This window comes from Myxocyprinus asiaticus, chromosome 30, assembly GCF_019703515.2.
Source record: "Myxocyprinus asiaticus isolate MX2 ecotype Aquarium Trade chromosome 30, UBuf_Myxa_2, whole genome shotgun sequence".
Taxonomy (NCBI): Eukaryota; Metazoa; Chordata; class Actinopteri; order Cypriniformes; family Catostomidae; genus Myxocyprinus; species Myxocyprinus asiaticus.
Genome location: NC_059373.1, coordinates 38,041,195 through 38,060,027, shown reverse-complemented (window position 1 = coordinate 38,060,027; position 18,833 = coordinate 38,041,195). Strand labels below are relative to the sequence as shown.

The following is an 18,833-nucleotide window of genomic DNA, read 5'->3' as shown; positions in this document are numbered from 1 at the left end:
TCCAAGCATATTCATACTTGTTTAAAGGAATATTCTGGGTTCAATACAAGTTGAGCTCAATCAACAGCATTTGTGGCATAATATTGATTACCACAAAAAATTATTTTGACTCGTCCCTCCTTTTCTTTAATAAAAGCAAAAATCTGGGTTACAGTGAGGCACTTACAATGGAAGTGAATGGGGGCCAATTATGGAATGTTAAAATATTCACTGTTTGAAAAGTATAGACACAAGACATAAACAATATGCATGTTAACATGATTTTAGTGTCAAAAAATCACTTACTAACCTTTTCTATGTAAAGTTATAGATAATTTTACAACTTGTAAATGATGATGTAACGTCAACAAACCCTAAAATGACTGTAAAAATGACAATTTACATAACTTTACAGCTCAAATAATACATCAGTTTTAACAGAAGAATTAATGTAAGTGCTTTTATAAAATGATAAGCTTCACATTTCTGTGTTTAAACCCACCAGAAATTGGCCCCATTCACTTCCATTGTAAGTGCCTCACTATAACCTCGATTTTTGCTTTATTTTTAAAAAAAGGAGGGACGAGTCTAAATTAATATTTGTGGTAATCAACATTATGCCACAAATGCTGTCGATTGAGCTTAACTTGAATTGAACCTGGAACATTCCTTTAAATTGCGCGGTATAGCTCAACTGATAAAGAATTGCACTTGCGATGTAAAGTACCAGGGAGCGAGTCCTTGAGCACGCAAGTCGACACGTGAGACGAAAGTGTCATTTCATAATTTTTAAGCTTTTTCTGTCACTATTGTTTAGGTTTAGGTTAGAGAGGAAGGTTTTGTTGATTTAAAACCCTCATCTGTTTGGGGGAACATTTAACTCGCTTTTAGCGCCACACTGTGGACATTTCACCTCAGAACTGCCGCAATACATGCAATGAACCTTGTAATTGCCACATTCACAGAATTTTCATGAAATTAGGCTGCAAATCATACAGAGAGAACATGGATTTCTGAAATTCTGAAATTCAGGTTCATGTTTCAATGTAAATTTTCACTTAAATTGTTATGCTGATATTTTGTAAAATGCCAATGAATTAACTAATTAAATAATTAATTTATTGATTTATTCTTTTATTCCTATTTACTTATAAGTGAATTGTAGATGATATATTTCCTTATATTTTCTCTGGTTTCAAATAACCCCTACCCCTATCCTTACCCTAAACCTAACCCCAAGACCCCTAACTCTTTTTAAACTTAACCCTAGGAACCATAATCTCTGTAACCCCCTCCTCTTTGAATAAGTAGTTACTTAATCCCTTTTATTAAATATATTTTTACCAGAGAGATAATTAAAGGAAAGACCTGTGCCAGGGCAAACCTGCCTTTGTCCTGTGATGGGTACTCCCCCCCCCTTAATTGAAAGGCTGGTCGACAGCATCTGTAGCATTTTCAAACATTCTGGAAAACCATCTGGAATTAAAATATGTTCACCCCTCGCGTGGCATGACTTGAGTGTGGTGGGCTACACCCCATTCTGGTTGTATTTATAGATGGTCTCTGCACACTCCACTACAGTCCTGCAGTCCCACAGTGATCACCTACACACCAGAGAAACAAAACAAACGTGTGGAGTGTGCATCTGGAGGAAACTCGCTGAAGAAATGGCTGGAACAACATTCATCAAATCCTGCATCATTCTCTGCTTGCTTTTTCATACGGTGAGTCAACATAAACTGATGATATAGTCTGTTAAATGTAAAACTATTGCTATATGAAATGCTACTTATGAAAACTCAGAATATACATTAAGTAGCTGATCATATTATGTAAGCAAGTGAGTTATTGTGTCACTTTTGCATTGATGGATTTTTGGATAAATACAACAACCATCAATAATACACACTGTAATTAAACATCCAGCCTGCATGTTTATGGTTTGTGCTAATGTCCATAGAGTGTGGCAGTTAGTTGGGGGTGTGGTTAACATTGTAACAGTTGTTCTTGGTAATTGAGCTAATTGGATCTTTTAACTAGGTGCTAATGAAGTTTCCTTATTAACATTTAATGTGGATTTCAAGGAACTGGTTTTCTTTTGTTTGCAAAAGTGTCTTGCTGTGCTCTGAAAGAACTGTGATAATAATGCAAACAGCACTGACTGCTATTAAAAGAGTTGTCATAATAGTTTTAGAACTCACATTGTTTACATTTAAGTAAAACAGTCCAAAATGTAAAAAAAAAAAAAAAAAAAAATGTCAACAGATTTCTTTCTTTCAAACATTCTTTGCGTGGTTAGAGTAGTGTAATTCCAAAACATCACTGCTTAGGTCAAACATCTGCCCCTGTAGTGAATGTTGTCTCCCCCTTGTGGCCATCACAGGTATTGTATATGGACAGTCCACTTAAATCACAGTGAAGAAATTATCACTGGAAACTGTTTTTGAGTTGATCAACTTTGTTATTTCTAAGAGGAGGCTGAACTATTTCTAAACGATTTCTTATATTTCTGTTCATTCTTCCATGCAGACATTGTGTCAGGATTGCTCCCAGCCCTGTGACTGCCCGGCCGAGACCCCTCTATGCCCTGTAGGTACCAGTCTAGTGCTAGACAGCTGTAGCTGCTGTAAGGTGTGTGCCCGACAGTCAGGTGAGCCCTGCTCTCTCCTGGAGCCATGCGACCATCATAAGGACCTGTATTGCGACTATGGTGTCCTCAGTGACACTGAGATGGGCATCTGCATGGGTGTGTATATGAGTCTTCAGTTGCTTTTTGGAAATGTAATATAAAGTGTAAATAAACAATACATACAGTAAGTTATTAAAAGCGGAATGTGGTGAATCTCACACAAACCTGTCCAAGTCACATTTCACCCCAAAATCAAATGGAAAAAAAAGAAAACTGAAATTATAAAGTGCGTCTGTAAGACCATTAAAGGTGCACTATGGCGTACACTGACACCTAGTGGTGTGGATGCTGCATCATTCCAAATCAAGAATTTTCAGTTAAAGATGCCATTGTACAAATTCACTGTGCACATTAAGCTAGGATTCATTTAATCAATGAGTGAAAGTGTCCAATAACAGGGCAGTTACTGAGATGAAGTGAGTAGTATTCAGCTGGTCATGTGATCCTAACATGGATCCATAACCCCGCCAGAGGACCCTCTCCATGTAGAATAAAACAGCTTTTATAAGGGTATGGGGATTTTTTTAGAAGTAAAACTTTTTAAATGAGGAAATAAATTACTGAGTGCACCTTTATTGTTTTTTGCAATATGACAATGATTGTCATGACAGTTAAGCACTTTTCCTCCAAAATTCCCATGACAATAATACATTTTTTATAAGGCATTGCCATTATTCTCAATGTATCTATCGATTCTCATATTTTTTTTTTATAAAGAATTAAAGGCAGTACAACAAATATTACACTGAAAAAGTGGTGACCTGTAATTGTTACCTCAGTGATTTGTTTCTGTTTGATCTAACCCATAAAAATTACTTTCATTGGTGTGAACTAGTTTATCAGGTAAATTTAGGAGGATTAAATAAAAACAAAATTATTAAATAAATCCAGTTAATTTAGATGTTACCACATGAAGCACATTTTTAGGTTACCTGACTATATATATATATATATATATAGTAATATTACCTACACTGAAAATAAGTTAACCTAAAAAGTGGGTTTCATGTGGTAACATCTAAATTACATGATTTGATTCAATTCAAATATTATTTAACATCACTGAATCAACCTGACAACTTCATGTTACACCAACAAAATCCATTTTAAGGCTTAGATCAGGTAGAAATAACTCTACAGTAATGTATACAGTAATGAGAACTGGTGGCAAAATTGGCTTAATTGTCATGACAATAATGTTACAATGCAAAAAAATCTTGATGGATCTAAAAATGGACTTCGTTCTTTAACCAAAATAATTTATTTCCTATGAATTTGGGGTTGAAATATGACCTGAACATATTCTTGACAGGTTTTGTTAGATTCACCTATGATCTAAGTGGAAATGAATTTGTTGCTTCATGCATTACATTTCACCCCCCACAAAGGGCAGTATTTCAATGTTGGGAATTCCTACTGTGAGTTGTTATACCCAATGCAATGGTTTGGCTTCTCACCTTTTGTAATGCAGCTCAAGAGGGTCAGACATGCGATCTGGGTGGTGTGATCTACCGCAGTGGTGAGACATTTCAGCCCAGCTGCAAGCATCAGTGTGTGTGCATAAATGGGGAGATTGGATGTGTGCCAACCTGTTCCAGCAACATACGACTGCCCTCTCCGGACTGCCCCTACCCACGACGTATCCAGATCCCCGGCAAGTGCTGTGAGGAGTGGGTGTGTGACCAGATCCCTCAAGAAGACTCCTTCCAGTCAGCAATGGCTGGTAGGTCGACCGGCAAGTCAACCTTTTTTCATTTTGCTTTGCTCTGCCGAAAAATCTGTTGCCTTATGGAAGTAGAGCCATGACCATAGTTCTTCACTTTAAACAGCTAATTTACATATAATCTTACCCTCTTTAAAAAGTGGAACGCTTTGATATCATTTACTGTTAGCCTTGTAAACATTTAGTTAGAGAAATCTGAGTACAAATCTCACAATTGAGCGCAACTGTGAGCACCCACTTTTTCAGCGGCCTTGGTTCCATAAGTAATTTTGTCGTTCATTTTCGTTCAAGGATTTTTTTTTATTTTTTATTATTCTTCAGTGAAGAATTTATGCTGCCTTGATCCTGCCTCAATTGTTTATCTGACTGACTGCAACTTTACAATTCAGCTTTCACAATTGCGAGACATAAAGTCGGAATTGCGTGAAATAAACTTGCAGTTGCAAGACATGAAAGTTGCAATTACATGATATAAAGTCACAATTGCAAGGAATAAAGTCGCAATTATTACTTTAAATCTTGTAGCTGCATATAACTTGCAATTGTGATTTTATTTCATGCAACTGCCAGTTTTTCTCTCAGTTGCAAGTTGTAAATTCACTATTGACTGATATAAAGTCATTATTGCATGAAAAAAAGTAAAAAAGTAAAAAACTAATCTCACAATTGCAACTTTATAATTCGCAATTCAGAGATATAAAGACGCAATTGTTAGCTTAAAACTCACAATTGCAACTTCATATCTTGTAATCGTGACTATTTCTCACAATTGCAACTTTATTTCTCTGAATCATGAGATATAAAGTCACAATTGTAAGATAAAAGAAAAAATGACAAGATAAAAAGTCTTGCAATTACAGTGCATCCGGAAAGTATTCACAGCGCTTCACTTTTTCCACAGTTTGTTATGTTACAGCCTTATTCCAAAATGGATTAAATTCATTATTGTCCTCAAAATTCTACAAACAATACCCCATAATGACAACGTGAAAGAAGTTTGTTTGAAATCTTTGCAAATGTATAAAAATTTTTTTTTAAAAAATCACATGTACATAAGTATTCACAGCCTTTACCATGACACTCAAAATTGAACTCAGGTGCATCCTGTTTCCACTGATCATCCTTGAGATGTTTCTACAACTTGATTGGAGTCCACCTGTGGTAAATTCAGTTGATTGGACATGATTTGGAAAGGCACACACCTGTCTATATAAGGTCCCACAGTTAACAGTGCATGTCAGAGCACAAACCAAGCCATGAAGTCCAAGGAATTGTCTGTAGACCTCCGAGACAGGATTGTATCGAAGCACAGATCTTGGGAAGGGTACAGAAAAATTTCTGCAGCATTGAAGGTCCCAATGAGCACAGTGGCCTCCATCATCCGTAAATGGAAGAAGTTTGGAACCACCAGGACTCTTCCTAGAGCTGGCCACCTGGCCAAACTGAGCGATCAGGGGAAAAGGGCATTATTCAGGGAGGTGACCAAGAACCCGATTGGTCACTCTGACAGAGCTCCAGCATTTCTCTGTGGAGAGAGGAGAACCTTCCAGAAGAACAATTATCTCTGCAGCATTCCACCAATCAGGCCCGGTAGAGTGGCCAGACAGAAGCGACTCCTCAGTAAAAGGCACATGACAGCCTGCCTGGAGTTTGCCAAAAGGCACCTGAAGGACTCTCAGACCATGAGAAACAAAGAATGAAATCTTTGGCCTGAATGGCAAGTGTTATGTCTGGAGGAAACCAGGCACCGCTCATCACCTGGCCAATACCATCCCTACAGTGAAGCATGGTGGTGGCAGCATCATGCTGTGGGGATGTTTTTCAGCGGCAGGAACTGGGAGACTAGTCAGGATTGAGGGAAAGATGAATGCAGCAATGTACAGAGACATCCTTGATGAAAACCTGCTCCAGAGCGCTCTGGACCTCAGACTGGGGCGAAGGTTCATCTTCCAACAGGACAATGACCCTAAGCACACAGCCAAGATAACAAAGGAGTGGCTCCGGGACAACACTGTGAATGTCCTTGAGTGGCCCAGCCAGAGCCCAGACTTGAACCCGATTGAACATCTCTGGAGAGATCTGAAAATGGCTGTGCACTGACGCTCCCCATCCAGCCTGATGGAGCTTGAGAGGTCCTGCAAAGAAGAATGGGAGAAACTGCCCAAAAATAGGTGTGCCAAGCTTGTAGCATCATACTCAAAAAGACTTGAGGCTGTAATTGGTGCCAAATGTGCTTCAACAAAGTATTGAGCAAAGGCTGTGAATACTTATGTACATGTGATTCTTTTCGTTTTTTATTTTTAATAAATTTGCAAAGATTTCAAACAGACTTCTTTCATGTTGTCATTATGAGGTATTGTTTGTAGAATTTTGAGGAAAATAATGAATTTAATCCATTTTGGAATAAGGCTGTAACATAACAAAATGTGGAAAAAGTGAAGCGCTGTGAATACTTTCTGGATGCACTGTAGGACTTTATAACTCGACACACACAACGTTATATCTTGCAATTGTGACCATATTTCTCACAATTTTTTATTTTATTTTGAGATACAAAGTCAGAATTGCCTCTTTGATTTTTTTATTTTATTTTTTATTTCATGGTGGGATCCGGCCTCCATAGCAACCAGCTCTGAGATTAATTACAATATTAAAAACTCTGATTTGAAACAAAAAAGTATTTGACAAATTTTAAAAAAAAGGGAATGACTACCGTACTTAAATTATATTATAAATGAATTAAATAATCATCCCATGAAGCATTGTGAATGATGTAATCAAACCAGAAACGATGGTACAATTTTAGTTATTGATTATGTGGCAGTTGTTGCTGTGCTTTTTTGCCGCGATTTACATTGCATGGTTACAGTGACTTCTCTGATTGGTGAATCTGTTTTCAGGATTATGGGTAGTGTAGTTATTCACTATTAATTTTTTATGAAGTTGAAGTCACACTGTATCCTTATCCATACCATACTTATTTAACTAGTCACGCTGCTTGAGAATAATGCTTTCCATATTTATATTCGACTTCTGATCATTGGTGCATGAATTTAACTCCCCTCTCTTACTTCAGCTTATAGAGAAGTGTCTCAGGGTGTTCAGCCTGAGAGCGCACGGGACAACTGCATCGTTCAAACTACTGAATGGAGTGAGTGCTCTGCCACCTGTGGAATGGGCTTGTCTTCTCGCGTAACCAATGACAACGAGCGTTGCCAGCTGGAACGACAGACGCGCGTTTGCATGATCCGCCCTTGCTATGCAGAACTGGAGAAGGACATCAAGGTACGATGGGTAGTGAGTACTAACCAAGGCCTGAAGCATACTCTACACAAGTACACGAACGCAAACGCTTCTAGCTACACTTCCTCGATTTCCCTTTGCCAAAAGTGATATTAGGGTAAATTTTCTTTTTCTATGGTCAGTTTTATCAGGTCAAATACTGTCATGACATACCAACAGTTTGAAAGAATCTTGCTGAGCAATTTAGTTCAAGTCGGCATATTTATAGCTAGCTACTTGAATAAAAACCCATCCAGTTTAATCAACAGTTTTCCTGACCAACCACCGGGTGGCACAATCATGATTCTGAGTGCCACTGCACTGTTTTCTGGTTCCAGTCTCCATAAGAAGCAATGTAAAAACTACCGAAACGAGCAATCCAGACAGAGAACAACAACCATTTTAAGTCTTAGTTGGAATAAAAATGTTGGCTCCCAAGTCACTATCAAAAGACGGTCATCCCGACTCGGTATAGTGTCAGCATTATGGAGCCACGTTTTTTATTTGGCAGTTTTCACAAATTGAATATGCTAAACATCATATTATCTGCTAAAAGCATACTCCAATGCAAGTGAAAACACTGGAGATCGTAAAATCAAAACAGGCTACCATTATGAATTGTGGAACACTTCATCATTCACTTCATCATTCGGGAAAAAGGTGGATAGCAAAGACATTTAAACTCTATTGCCCCCTTGTGTATGGAGGTCTGTTACTGCCAACACAAAATGGTAAAATGGGACTGAGTGTTTGCAATTTGTAGAGCATGTTTCTGGTCTTAATGTTCATTTTGTAGTAAATCCATAAAGAAACATCTTGTCGCATATTAAAAACACACCTCTTCCACTTTACAGAGAGGCAAGAAGTGTGTGCGGACCCCAAAGAGCCAGCGTGGGATGCGTTTTGAGCTGTCTGGATGCCAGAGTGTCAGGGTGTATAAGCCAAAGTTCTGCGGGGTGTGTACAGACGGCCGTTGTTGCACGCCTTACGCCACCATCACAGCCGAGGTGGAGTTCCGCTGTCCCGAGGGAGACTCTTTCAGGAGGAAGATGATGTTCATTAAGACCTGCTCCTGCCATTATGACTGCCCACGGGAGAATGATATCTTCCTCGCCTCCAACTCACGGAGAATGACTGGGGACTATGATAATGACATGTGAGAAGCTGTCTAGTGTAACACACACACACTGACAGTCTAGCACATGTGCACATGAGGCAGCTCCGTGTTTTACTGGACCCTGAAATTCTCACTTCCTGTGAGCATAAAAATCTCGAATGTTTGACATGAAGTGGGCCTTGACTCTGGCTCCACTGAACGTTTATTCTTTTTTTGTATTTTGTGAGGCTCTGAAGTTATCTGGCTGTTTGACTGGTCATATATAGGCTATGACAAACATGAAGCACTGAAAACTAGACATTGTGGACAAAGAGTTCATATACACTTATATGAGTTTATTTCAAGAACTTTTTCCTCAATACAGGAATACATTGAAATGACTCATGTAATCATACAATTTATATGTATTTTTTTATATGTTTAATTTGTAAATTGTCATTAGGGCATCAGTATTTACAATGATTTTTATTATAAAATGAGCAATAGTGTTTAACAACTGACCCTAATAACTCACTCTGATTTCAGAGGTCACTTTTAACGTTTATATCTAATTGAAGCTAATTTGTCAAGCATGAAAATCCATTGCGAGTCCCAAAGTTATTTGGGAATAAAATAATCCACTATGAATGAGGCAATTGTATTGTTTACTGTTTATTTATATAGAAAATGAATGGAAAGGAATTCAACAATGACGATTACACCTTGTGTAAATACTGTAAGAAGACTGTGTACAGTTTGTACTAATTTATGTGTGTTGTTTAACTCTTCAATGTAGTTTTGTATTTGTACTGTATTACTCTGTGTTCATTGTAATCGCCTGACAATGATCCCAGTGAAGTCTTTTCTGATGCACTTTTATTTGTTTTTTCAATAAAGAAATTATATTTTTATATATATATTGTGTGTATCATTGACTATTCAAGTCACTTAATTGTTGAACATTCAACATTAAACCTGCATAACACAGCAGTCACAGAGGTTTAAAGAGGTTCTGTTGCTACATAATTAACACATTCATTATGCAGTAAGCTCATAACAACAAATATAATAACAAAGCACTGCTTTCCCTCTTTTCCTCCAGTGCTTGTGTGCTCTGTCATTATAAATGAATCTGAAGTTCTGAACAAACATTCAAATAACAATACACCTAAATGAATAAGTATACTGTAATTTAAATATGTATGCATTAGTTTTGAATAATCAAATCAGAATTCTTTTTTCTAATGACAATTCTGAAGTTCTCATTAGAAAAATGAGAATTAGAATTCTAAGTATGCACATATTGCTTAATTTATTGTAATTTCATTTAGTGAGCATTTAATATAAAACTTTAGTTTTTTTTTTTTTTTTTTTTTAAATAGGTTGACAATCCTAAAAAAAACAACTTTTTTTTTCATTTTTTGGAATCCAGCAAACGTCCGGCTCCTACACAAACTCTGAGTAAGCCAAAAAAAAAAATAATTTACTGAATCCCGTCTGGCTAAGCGGGAACATGATCGTGGTTGAGCGAAAACTAGAGTGAACATCGGCAGGGTGTTTGATTCCTGAAGGGACCTGCGTTCAGTTTTGGGGATCAAAACCGACCCTGAATTGGCGTTCTTCTTATTGGACAGGTAAGCTTACATAACTGCAAAGCATGTGAAATATAGTGCCATAAGGATTGATCGGTGTAATTTTAGCTAACTTGATCTTGCCTGCTAACGCTGATGAATTGCAAGCTACATTGCTTCGTAACTTTCAAATCATTTCAACGATCTTCTCTTTATACTAAAAGTCAGGTTAATGTTAATCTGTAAATATTCAGCAAGGTAAACTACAATAACACATTAAATGAATGCTAGACAATGTTCAAGATAATGCAAAAAGCTCCATTCATTAGTGTAACGTAACTTGGTTATACAGAAAATATATACAATCTATTATTATAAAACAATAGTGCAACGATCAGTGACAGTTGTGATGGAATCACATCAATACTGAATTGTGTCAACATATTTATAATGATAGTCTATTTTATAAACAACTACTGTCATCATACACCAAATTTAGCTAACAGCTATTGATATAGCTGGCTAGCTAGTTAATGCCGACATAGGCTATTGTATAAATGCATTCAATGTATCATGCAAAGAAAAGTGATTACTTCAAACTACAGTCTCGCATAGTCATACCTATATCCACACTTTGTTTTAGCCCTGTTCCAGCACTGGAGAGTCAAATATAATATACAGTCTCAAGTTTGTAGTAAAACAATCATAACTGTGTAATTTTAATTATGCTACCTCATCTGTGATCATGATGCCGGTGAATCACGTTCAGTCTCGCTTCCCTATGGAGTCATGCTCGCTCACGTCCCTATACGGTGTGTGCGCGATCACAAGCAACAGGCTGCAGTTCACTTAACGGCCACAGGTGTCAACAAGGGTTTCTGAATCTTAAATACTGCACCTTTATGTGAATTACTTTTAAGTAAATTTTTTGGTTTACATATTTATAAAGTAATATTATTTATCTATAATACCTGTAAAACATGCATTATGTTCATATGTGCATCTGTTTGTTTCCATGTGACAATGAACAAGGAGGAAATAGATAGACATTATTTTTTTTACTTTTCTGTTTTTAGTTTTTAGAAAGTAACTTAAAAGTTATAGCAATGAATTTTTGATGAAGTAATCAGTAACGTCAGTAATATGATTAAAATTATAGAGAAATAATTAGTAGTCTGTAGTGGATTACTTTTTTCCAAGTAAATTACCTAGCGCTGTACATCACTAGTGTTGATGTAAACTTAACATGGTAGCAATGCAATGTAAAGCTAAGAGGTGTGAGAATCCATGTAGTTTCATGGCAAAGCCTTTCCTGTCCAGTGTAGAAAAATAGCAACAGTGCTTAATTTACCAGTGTGGCTGTGTCTGAGGATGCACTGCTGCAGTTGGCTGTGTTATTGAAGTTGTTTTGCTCACAGGCAGGCTGCAAGTTCAGTTAATCTGCAGAGTTGGTGTTTCTGTGCAGCTGAAGAGCTATCTGTGTGCATTGTGTGATTTTTATGAAAATTCAGCTGTATGTTTGGTAAAGGGGGCTGATCACATTTATGCGGCTATTATGGGTCAAGATCATAGTCCACCATAAGCCACCAACTGGCAGCAGGAAGTATGGCAATTTTAACAGACTTTGAAATAGCCCTCTTATGTTTACATTAATGGCTTCAAAATTCTTTAGAATAATGTTAAGACACTGCTAATGTAAAATGGTAAAGGGATATTTGATATCTTAAATAGTGTTGCCATGGCAACGCATTAATTGTTATTATTCCTTTCTACCTGTTTTGGGGTGTTTTTAAGGCACTTGGCATGCTTGAAATGTCATAAAATTTTGCACACACATCAAAGTCATTGACCATTAGGGCTGGGCGAAAGTTCACACCTGGGTGTGTAAGATGGCCTCTGTAGTGCCCCCATTTTCAACTACAGTCACCAAAATTGGTACATATATACACTGGATGTCCTGAGAACCCCTGAAAACATCTGAGTATTCTTTGGGAAGGTCAGTAAAAACATGATTAGGTGTTTCTTTGTTGCTTTTTTCTCCAGCCATTCTAAGATTTACTTTTTATCCCAGTTGTGAAAGTGTGTGTGTGTGTGTGTTTGTGTGTTCCTCTCTTTCAACTTTTTTTTCCTGTTCAGTATGCATGTTTCTTATGAATTTAAAAGTGTTGTTAGTTTATAAGAGTAAATGAATATGATGATGAAATTAGTATGTTTGTATGTATGCCACTCCCCCGGACATACGGGTATAAAAGGAGCTGGTATGCAACCACTCATTCAGGTTTTATGCTGAGGAGCCGATATAAGGTCCGGCCATTTTAGCGGGTAGTTCAGCGTTGTGGCAGGAGAGACACAACGTCTCGTTCCCTCCATCAGGGAATGGAGGTTACACAAGTAACCATGACGTTCCCTATCTGTCACTCACTCGACGTTGTGTCGATATAGTGACACTAGGGGTCCCTATACGAAACGCCACAATTGGCTGAACTGTGTAACGTGAACTGGCGGTGTGTGGTGGGCAGACTACTGTGTGCCTCATAGCCAGCACACCAGGTCGACACGTAACCTCCCCCAACATAGTCATGAGTGTCGAACGGCCCTTTAGGGACAAGTCGACTACCCAAAAGATAGAGACAGGCTTAACCCAGTCATGGCCTCTTTTCCCCTTCTCTTTTTCCACTCCCTAAAAAATAAGGGGGATTATCCGACTGGGCCGCCAGGTCTAGTCAGGGGGTGTCCCTCCCAAGGGGAAGACTCCGCGGAGACCACACCTCACCCAAAGAGATGGGGGGATATTTAAGTGGAAGAATACGTCACATGGTCTTTCCGACCATGTGGAGAGTCTTCAAGGTAGATCCTACCCAATGGGGGAGGAGTTACTACAAACATGAAGACTGGGGCTGAGGGGAGGAAGACGCAGTTTGCCAACAGGGAAACAAATTAGCGGAAGATATATATCGCATGGGGTTAGCCTTACAGGGAACCGCCACATGCAGAGCACCTACCCCAGAACAGGACACTTAGTTAGCACGTGTACTGGGCCAGCAGCGAGTCTCTCTGAAAACTCGACTGCCACAGGGCTCGGAGGAAGTCAACCAGGGAACAAAGCTTGTGAACACTACTGGGAATTAATGGCACACGTCTTCAGCTCCAAGGGAGGTGGAAGGCACTATGTGCAAGCGATACACCCGGTCAGCTATCCCGGGCTTATCCGATTGTGTTGCGTGCCACTACCTGGGACGAAACTGGTTCCACCCGGAGGTTGTATAACCTTGCAAAGGTGTTGGGTGTTGCCCAGCCCGCTGCTCTGCAAATGTTTGTTAGAGAGGCACCTCTGGCCAGGGCCCAGGAAGCCGCTACACCTCTGGTAGAATGGGCTCGTAGCCCTACCGGGGTGGCATGTCCTGGGTGAGATATGCCATAGTTATGGCGTCAATGAGCCAGTGGGCAATCCTCTGCTTGGAGACAGCGCTTCCTTTCCACTGTACACCAAAGCAGACAAAGAGCTGCTCAGAGATTCTAAAGCTCTGTGTGCGATCCAAATAGATGCATAAAGCGCGCCCCGGACACAGCAACGACAGGGCTGGGTCTGCCTCCTCCTGGGGCAGCGCTTGCAGGTTCACCACCTGGTCCCTAAAAGGGGTGGTGGGAACCTTGGGCAAATAGAGCGGTCGGGGTCTCAGGATCACATGAGAATATCCCGGACCAAACTCCAGGCATGTTTCGCTGACAGAGAACGCTTTCAGGTCACCTACCCTCTTGATGGAAGTGAGTGCAGTCAGGAGGGCAGTCTTCAAGGAGAGTGCCTTAAGCTCGGCTGACTGCAAAGGCTCAAAGGGGGCTCTCTGTAGACCCTGAAGAACTACAGAGAGGTCCCATGAGGGAACGAGGTTTGGTCTGAAGGGATTCAGCCTCCTGGCACCTCTTAGGAACCTGATGATCAGGTCGTGCTTCCCTAAGGACTTACCGTTGACTGTGTCGTGGTGTCCTGCTATGGTGGCAATGTACACCTTCAAGGTGGAAGGGGACAGCTTCCCTTCCAGCCTCTCCTGCAGGAAGGAAAGCATTGATCCAACGCGCATCGCTTGGGGTCTTCGCTTCGGGAAGAACCAGTCCAGGGGCCAGACATGGAGATTCCAGAGGTCTGGGCCTGGGTGCCAGAGGGTGCTGAGGAGCGTGAGGTCCGAGAACCACGTCTGGGTGGGCCAGTAGGGTGCTACCAGGATGACCTGCTCCTCGTCCTCCCTGACCTTGCACAGGGTCTGTGCAAGCAGGCTCACTGGGGGAAACGCATATTTGCATAGGCCAGGGGGCAGCAGTGTGCCAGTGCGTCTATGCCAAGGGGAGACTCGGTGAGGGCGTACCAGAGCGGGCAATGGGAGGATTCTTGGGAGGCGAACAGGTCCACCTGTGCCCGTCCAAATCGACTCCAAATCAGCTGGACCACCTGAGGGTGGAGTCTCCGCTCTCCCCTGAGGGTAACCTGCCAAGACAGCGCGTCCGCTGTAGTGTTGAGGTTGCCCGGGATGTGAGTGGCTCGCAGCAACTTGAAGTGCTGCTGACTCCAGAGGAGGAGACGGCGGGCGAGTTGTGACATACAATGAAAGAGCAGACCACCTTGGCGGTTGACATATGCTACCGTTGCCATGCTGATCTGTCCGAACTAACACGTGCTTGCCCTGGATCAACGGCCGGAACCTCCGCAGGGTGAGCAAAATTGTCAAAAACTCGAGGCAGTTGATGTGCCAATGCAGTCGCGGGCCCGTCCAGAGGCCGGAAGATGTATGCCCATTGCAAACAGTGCCCCAGCCTGTTTTGGAGGCATCTGTCGTGACCACGACATGCCTGGAGACCAGTTCTAAAGGAACACCTGCTCGTAGAAATGAGAGGTCGGTCCAAGGGCTGAAAAGACGGTGATAGTCCGGCGTGATGGCCATGCGATGTGTCCCGTGGCACCATGCCGATCTCGGGACTCGAGTCTGGAGCCAGTGCTGAAGCGGCCTCATATGCATCAACCCAAGGGGGGTGGCCACCACCGAGGATGCCATATGTTCCAGGAGCCTCTGAAAAAGTTTCAGTGGAACCGCTGTTTTCTGTTTGAATGCCTTCAAACAGGCCAGCACCGACTGGGCGTGCTCATTCGTAAGGCGCACCATCAAGGAGACTGAGTCCAACTCGAATCCGAGAAAAGAGATGCTCTGAACCGGGAGGAGCTTGCTCTTTTCCCAGTTGACCCGAAACCCTAGTCGGCTGAGGTGTGAGAGCACCAGGTCCCTGTGTGCGCACAACATGTCTCAAGAGTGAGCTAGGATTAGCCAGTCTTCGAGATAGTTGAGAATGCGAATGCCCACCACCCTTAATGGGGCAAGGGCAGCCTCTGCGATCTTCGTAAAGACATGAGGAGACAGGGACAGGCCGAAAGGGAGGACTTTGTACTGATACGCCTGACCCTCGATTGCGAATAGCAGGAAGGGTCTGTGTCGAGGAAGGATCGAGACGTGGAAGTACGCATCCTTCAGGTCTACCGCCGCGAACCAATCTTGATGCCGGACGCTCGCCAGAATGCGTTTTTGCATCAGCATCTTGAACAGGAGTCTGTGTAAAGCCCGGTTCAGTACTCGCAGGTCCAAGATTGGCCGCAACCCACCGCCTATTTTCAGTACGATGAAGTAGGGACTGTAAAACCCTTTCTTCATCTCGGCTGGAGGGACAGGTTCTATCGCGTCCTTCCGTAGGAGGGTGACCTCTGCATGCAGGGTGGCAGCGTTTTCACGCTTGACCAAGGTGAAGTGAATACCGCGGACGTACCGGAAGGTGGGGCCTCGCAGCGGGGCGGAGTGTGAGGTGCCACACCACGTCATGGCCGTGCTGAGCCTAGGGACATCGAAGCACTTACCTGGCTCTTTGTGACCACCCCCGGAACAGCCTGGGATGGGGAGGAAGAGGCCTGTCCTCGTAACCCATGGAGACTGCCACATCGGGGGCGGCTGTGTGCTACAGCTGGGCGCTCAGGGGCAGAAAGGCCACCGCTGGAGCGCCAATCCTGCAAGAAAAAGCCCGTGGATGGTAGTCGTGGTGACGACCGTACACACCGGGTATGTGACCCAGGGAGGAAGGAAGCCGCTCTTTTGCTGAACTGTTGGGTACCACAGCCACTTGGGCATGCGGCGAAATCAAACAAAAAGGCAACAAAAGATTTTCCACCCGGCCCTCCACCGGGGGATGGAGTGGTCTTCTTACCAGCTCCACGTGAGTGGGTTCCCTCGTCCCTGAGTCACCCGTCTCAGGGGCACTTTGAGGACCTCCGTGGGTTCTTCGGTACCAGCTGTGAGACGGGTGGCGTCGGCTTCCTGCGGTGGGCTCCACGCCGGGGCCGGGCCGGAGGGGCAGACTGCGGTGGAGCCGGTGCAGTCACCACAGGGGGACGCCCTTGGCGATGGGCAGACAGGGTGGGGGATCTTGAGCCACGCTGGGGCAGGATGTGCAGGATTGCCTCCATCTGCTGCTTCACCGGCGAGAACTGCTGGGCAAAGTCCTCAACGGTGTCGCCGAATAGGCCCACCTGGGAAATGGGGGCAACAAGGAACCGTGTCTTGTCGGCCTCGCACATCTCGACCAGGTTGAGCCAAAGGTGGCACTCCTGGACCACTAGTGTGGCCATCGTCCGCCCGAGAGACCGCGCCGTGACCTTTGTCAATCGGAGAGTGAGGTCGGTCGCCGAGCGCAGTTCCTGTATCAAATCAGGGGTGGAACTACCCTCATGCAGTTCTTTCAGCACCTTGGCTTGGTGGACCTGCAGGAGAGCCATGGCGTGCAGGGCAGACGTGAGCCTACAGGGCTTGGATGGGAACTTAGGGTGTCCACGCCAGGTGGTGGCGCTCTGCGGGCATAGGTGCACCGCGAGCGCCTTATCCACCGGGGGAATCACCGTATAGCCCCTGGCCACCCCTCTATCGAGGGTAGTGAGAGCGGGGGAACTGCAGAATCAGAAATGGTGTTTGTGCACCTGCTTTTATAGCAGACAGCTTTGCTCAGGTTTCAACTAGCTCTTCTTCTGAGGAAAATGTGAACTCTTCATCACTATCCAGGACCATCTGAGAGCTTCCTCACCTATGTAACATGCCATCTTCCAAACGCGCAGGAAAGTGAATGAATCTGATGATGAACTTGATGCTTTTTAAGGCATTGTTGGGGGCATTTACCATTTGCATTGATCGCCTCAGCACATTACCGTATGAATAGCACGCTCTGCGCTTGGGTGTGATCACATTAGCGATAATTAGCTGAGCCAGGAGAAACTGTACATCTCTTTAGTTTCATACAGATTACATTGCAAGAGAATATTTGTTTTAAATTTGAATTGTTTTATTTAAAAGTAGACATTTTAAGCTTTCTTTAGACTTATGTGTCATGTTTGTGTGATAAGTATTCGCTGAGTTTCAGTTCATTTTTATGACGTGTTTCAGAAAGATGCTCACGGAGATAGAGACGGCTGAAAGCGCACCCTGTTTATTTTCTTTATTTTACAAAAGCACAAGGTTTTGTTGTTATTGTGAGTGTACACAAATAAAAGTAAACCCTTTATAGATTCTAATGATGACTTACTCTTATCTGTATGCCAAATAATGATGGATTATTTTAAATTGTTTCTGCTTTTATGAGGAAAAAATCCAGCAGGACACATCGGCGCGTCCGTCGACCCCAGAGGGTTAATAAATGCAATGTCAAGTGTACTGAGTCATAAGAGAACTATATATTCAGGATTTACAACTATATATTAAGGATTGATAACTCTATTGTATATTCAGACTTACAAGGAAATATTTGGATTTATAACTATATATTCAGATAAATAACTACATATTCAGGATTTATAAATATATATTTAGGGTTTATAGCTATATATTCAGGATTTATAACTCTACAGTATATTCCGACTTACAAGGAAATATTTGGATTTATAACTATACAGGTGCATCTCAATAAATTAGAATGTCGTGGAAAAGTTCATTTATTTCAGTAATTCAACTCAAATTGTGAAACTCGTGTATTAAATAAATTCAGTGCACACAGACTGAAGTAGTTTAAGTCTTTGGTTCTTTTAATTGTGATGATTTTGGCTCACATTTAACAAAAACACACCAATTCACTATCTCAACAAATTAGAATATGGTGACATGCCAATCAGCTAATCAACTCAAAACACCTGCAAAGGTTTCCTGGGCCTTCAAAATGGTCTCTCAGTTTGGTTCACTAGGCTACACAATCATGGGGAAGACTGCTGATTTGACAGTTGTCCAGAAGACAATCATTGACACCCTTCACAAGGAGGGTAAGCCACAAACATTCATTGCCAAAGAAGCTGGCTGTTCACAGAGTGCTGTATCCAAGCATGTTAACAGAAAGTTGAGTGGAAGGAAAAAGTGTGGAAGAAAAAGATGTACAACCAACCGAGAGAACCACAGCCTTACGACTGTCAAGCAAAATCGATTCAAG

At 42.0% G+C, this 18,833-nt stretch overlaps 1 protein-coding gene across 2 annotated transcripts; it reads left to right on the top strand.

The window, feature by feature from the left end:
• The first annotated feature begins 1,507 nt into the window (after positions 1–1,507).
• Positions 1,508–9,680, top strand: LOC127420737 (CCN family member 2-like). 2 transcript variants are annotated; one of them, XM_051663252.1, is made up of 5 exons: positions 1,508–1,703; positions 2,509–2,725; positions 4,140–4,391; positions 7,468–7,676; positions 8,528–9,680. In XM_051663252.1, the coding sequence occupies exons 1-5, from the start codon at positions 1,536–1,538 to the stop codon at positions 8,831–8,833; spliced, it is 1,152 nt and encodes a 383-aa protein (XP_051519212.1). In that variant the 5' UTR covers positions 1,508–1,535; the 3' UTR covers positions 8,834–9,680. The 2 variants fall into 2 exon arrangements, with proteins under 2 accessions (XP_051519212.1, XP_051519211.1); XM_051663251.1 differs by having other exon boundaries at positions 1,510–1,703; positions 4,140–4,403.
• The last annotated feature ends 9,153 nt before the right edge of the window (positions 9,681–18,833 follow it).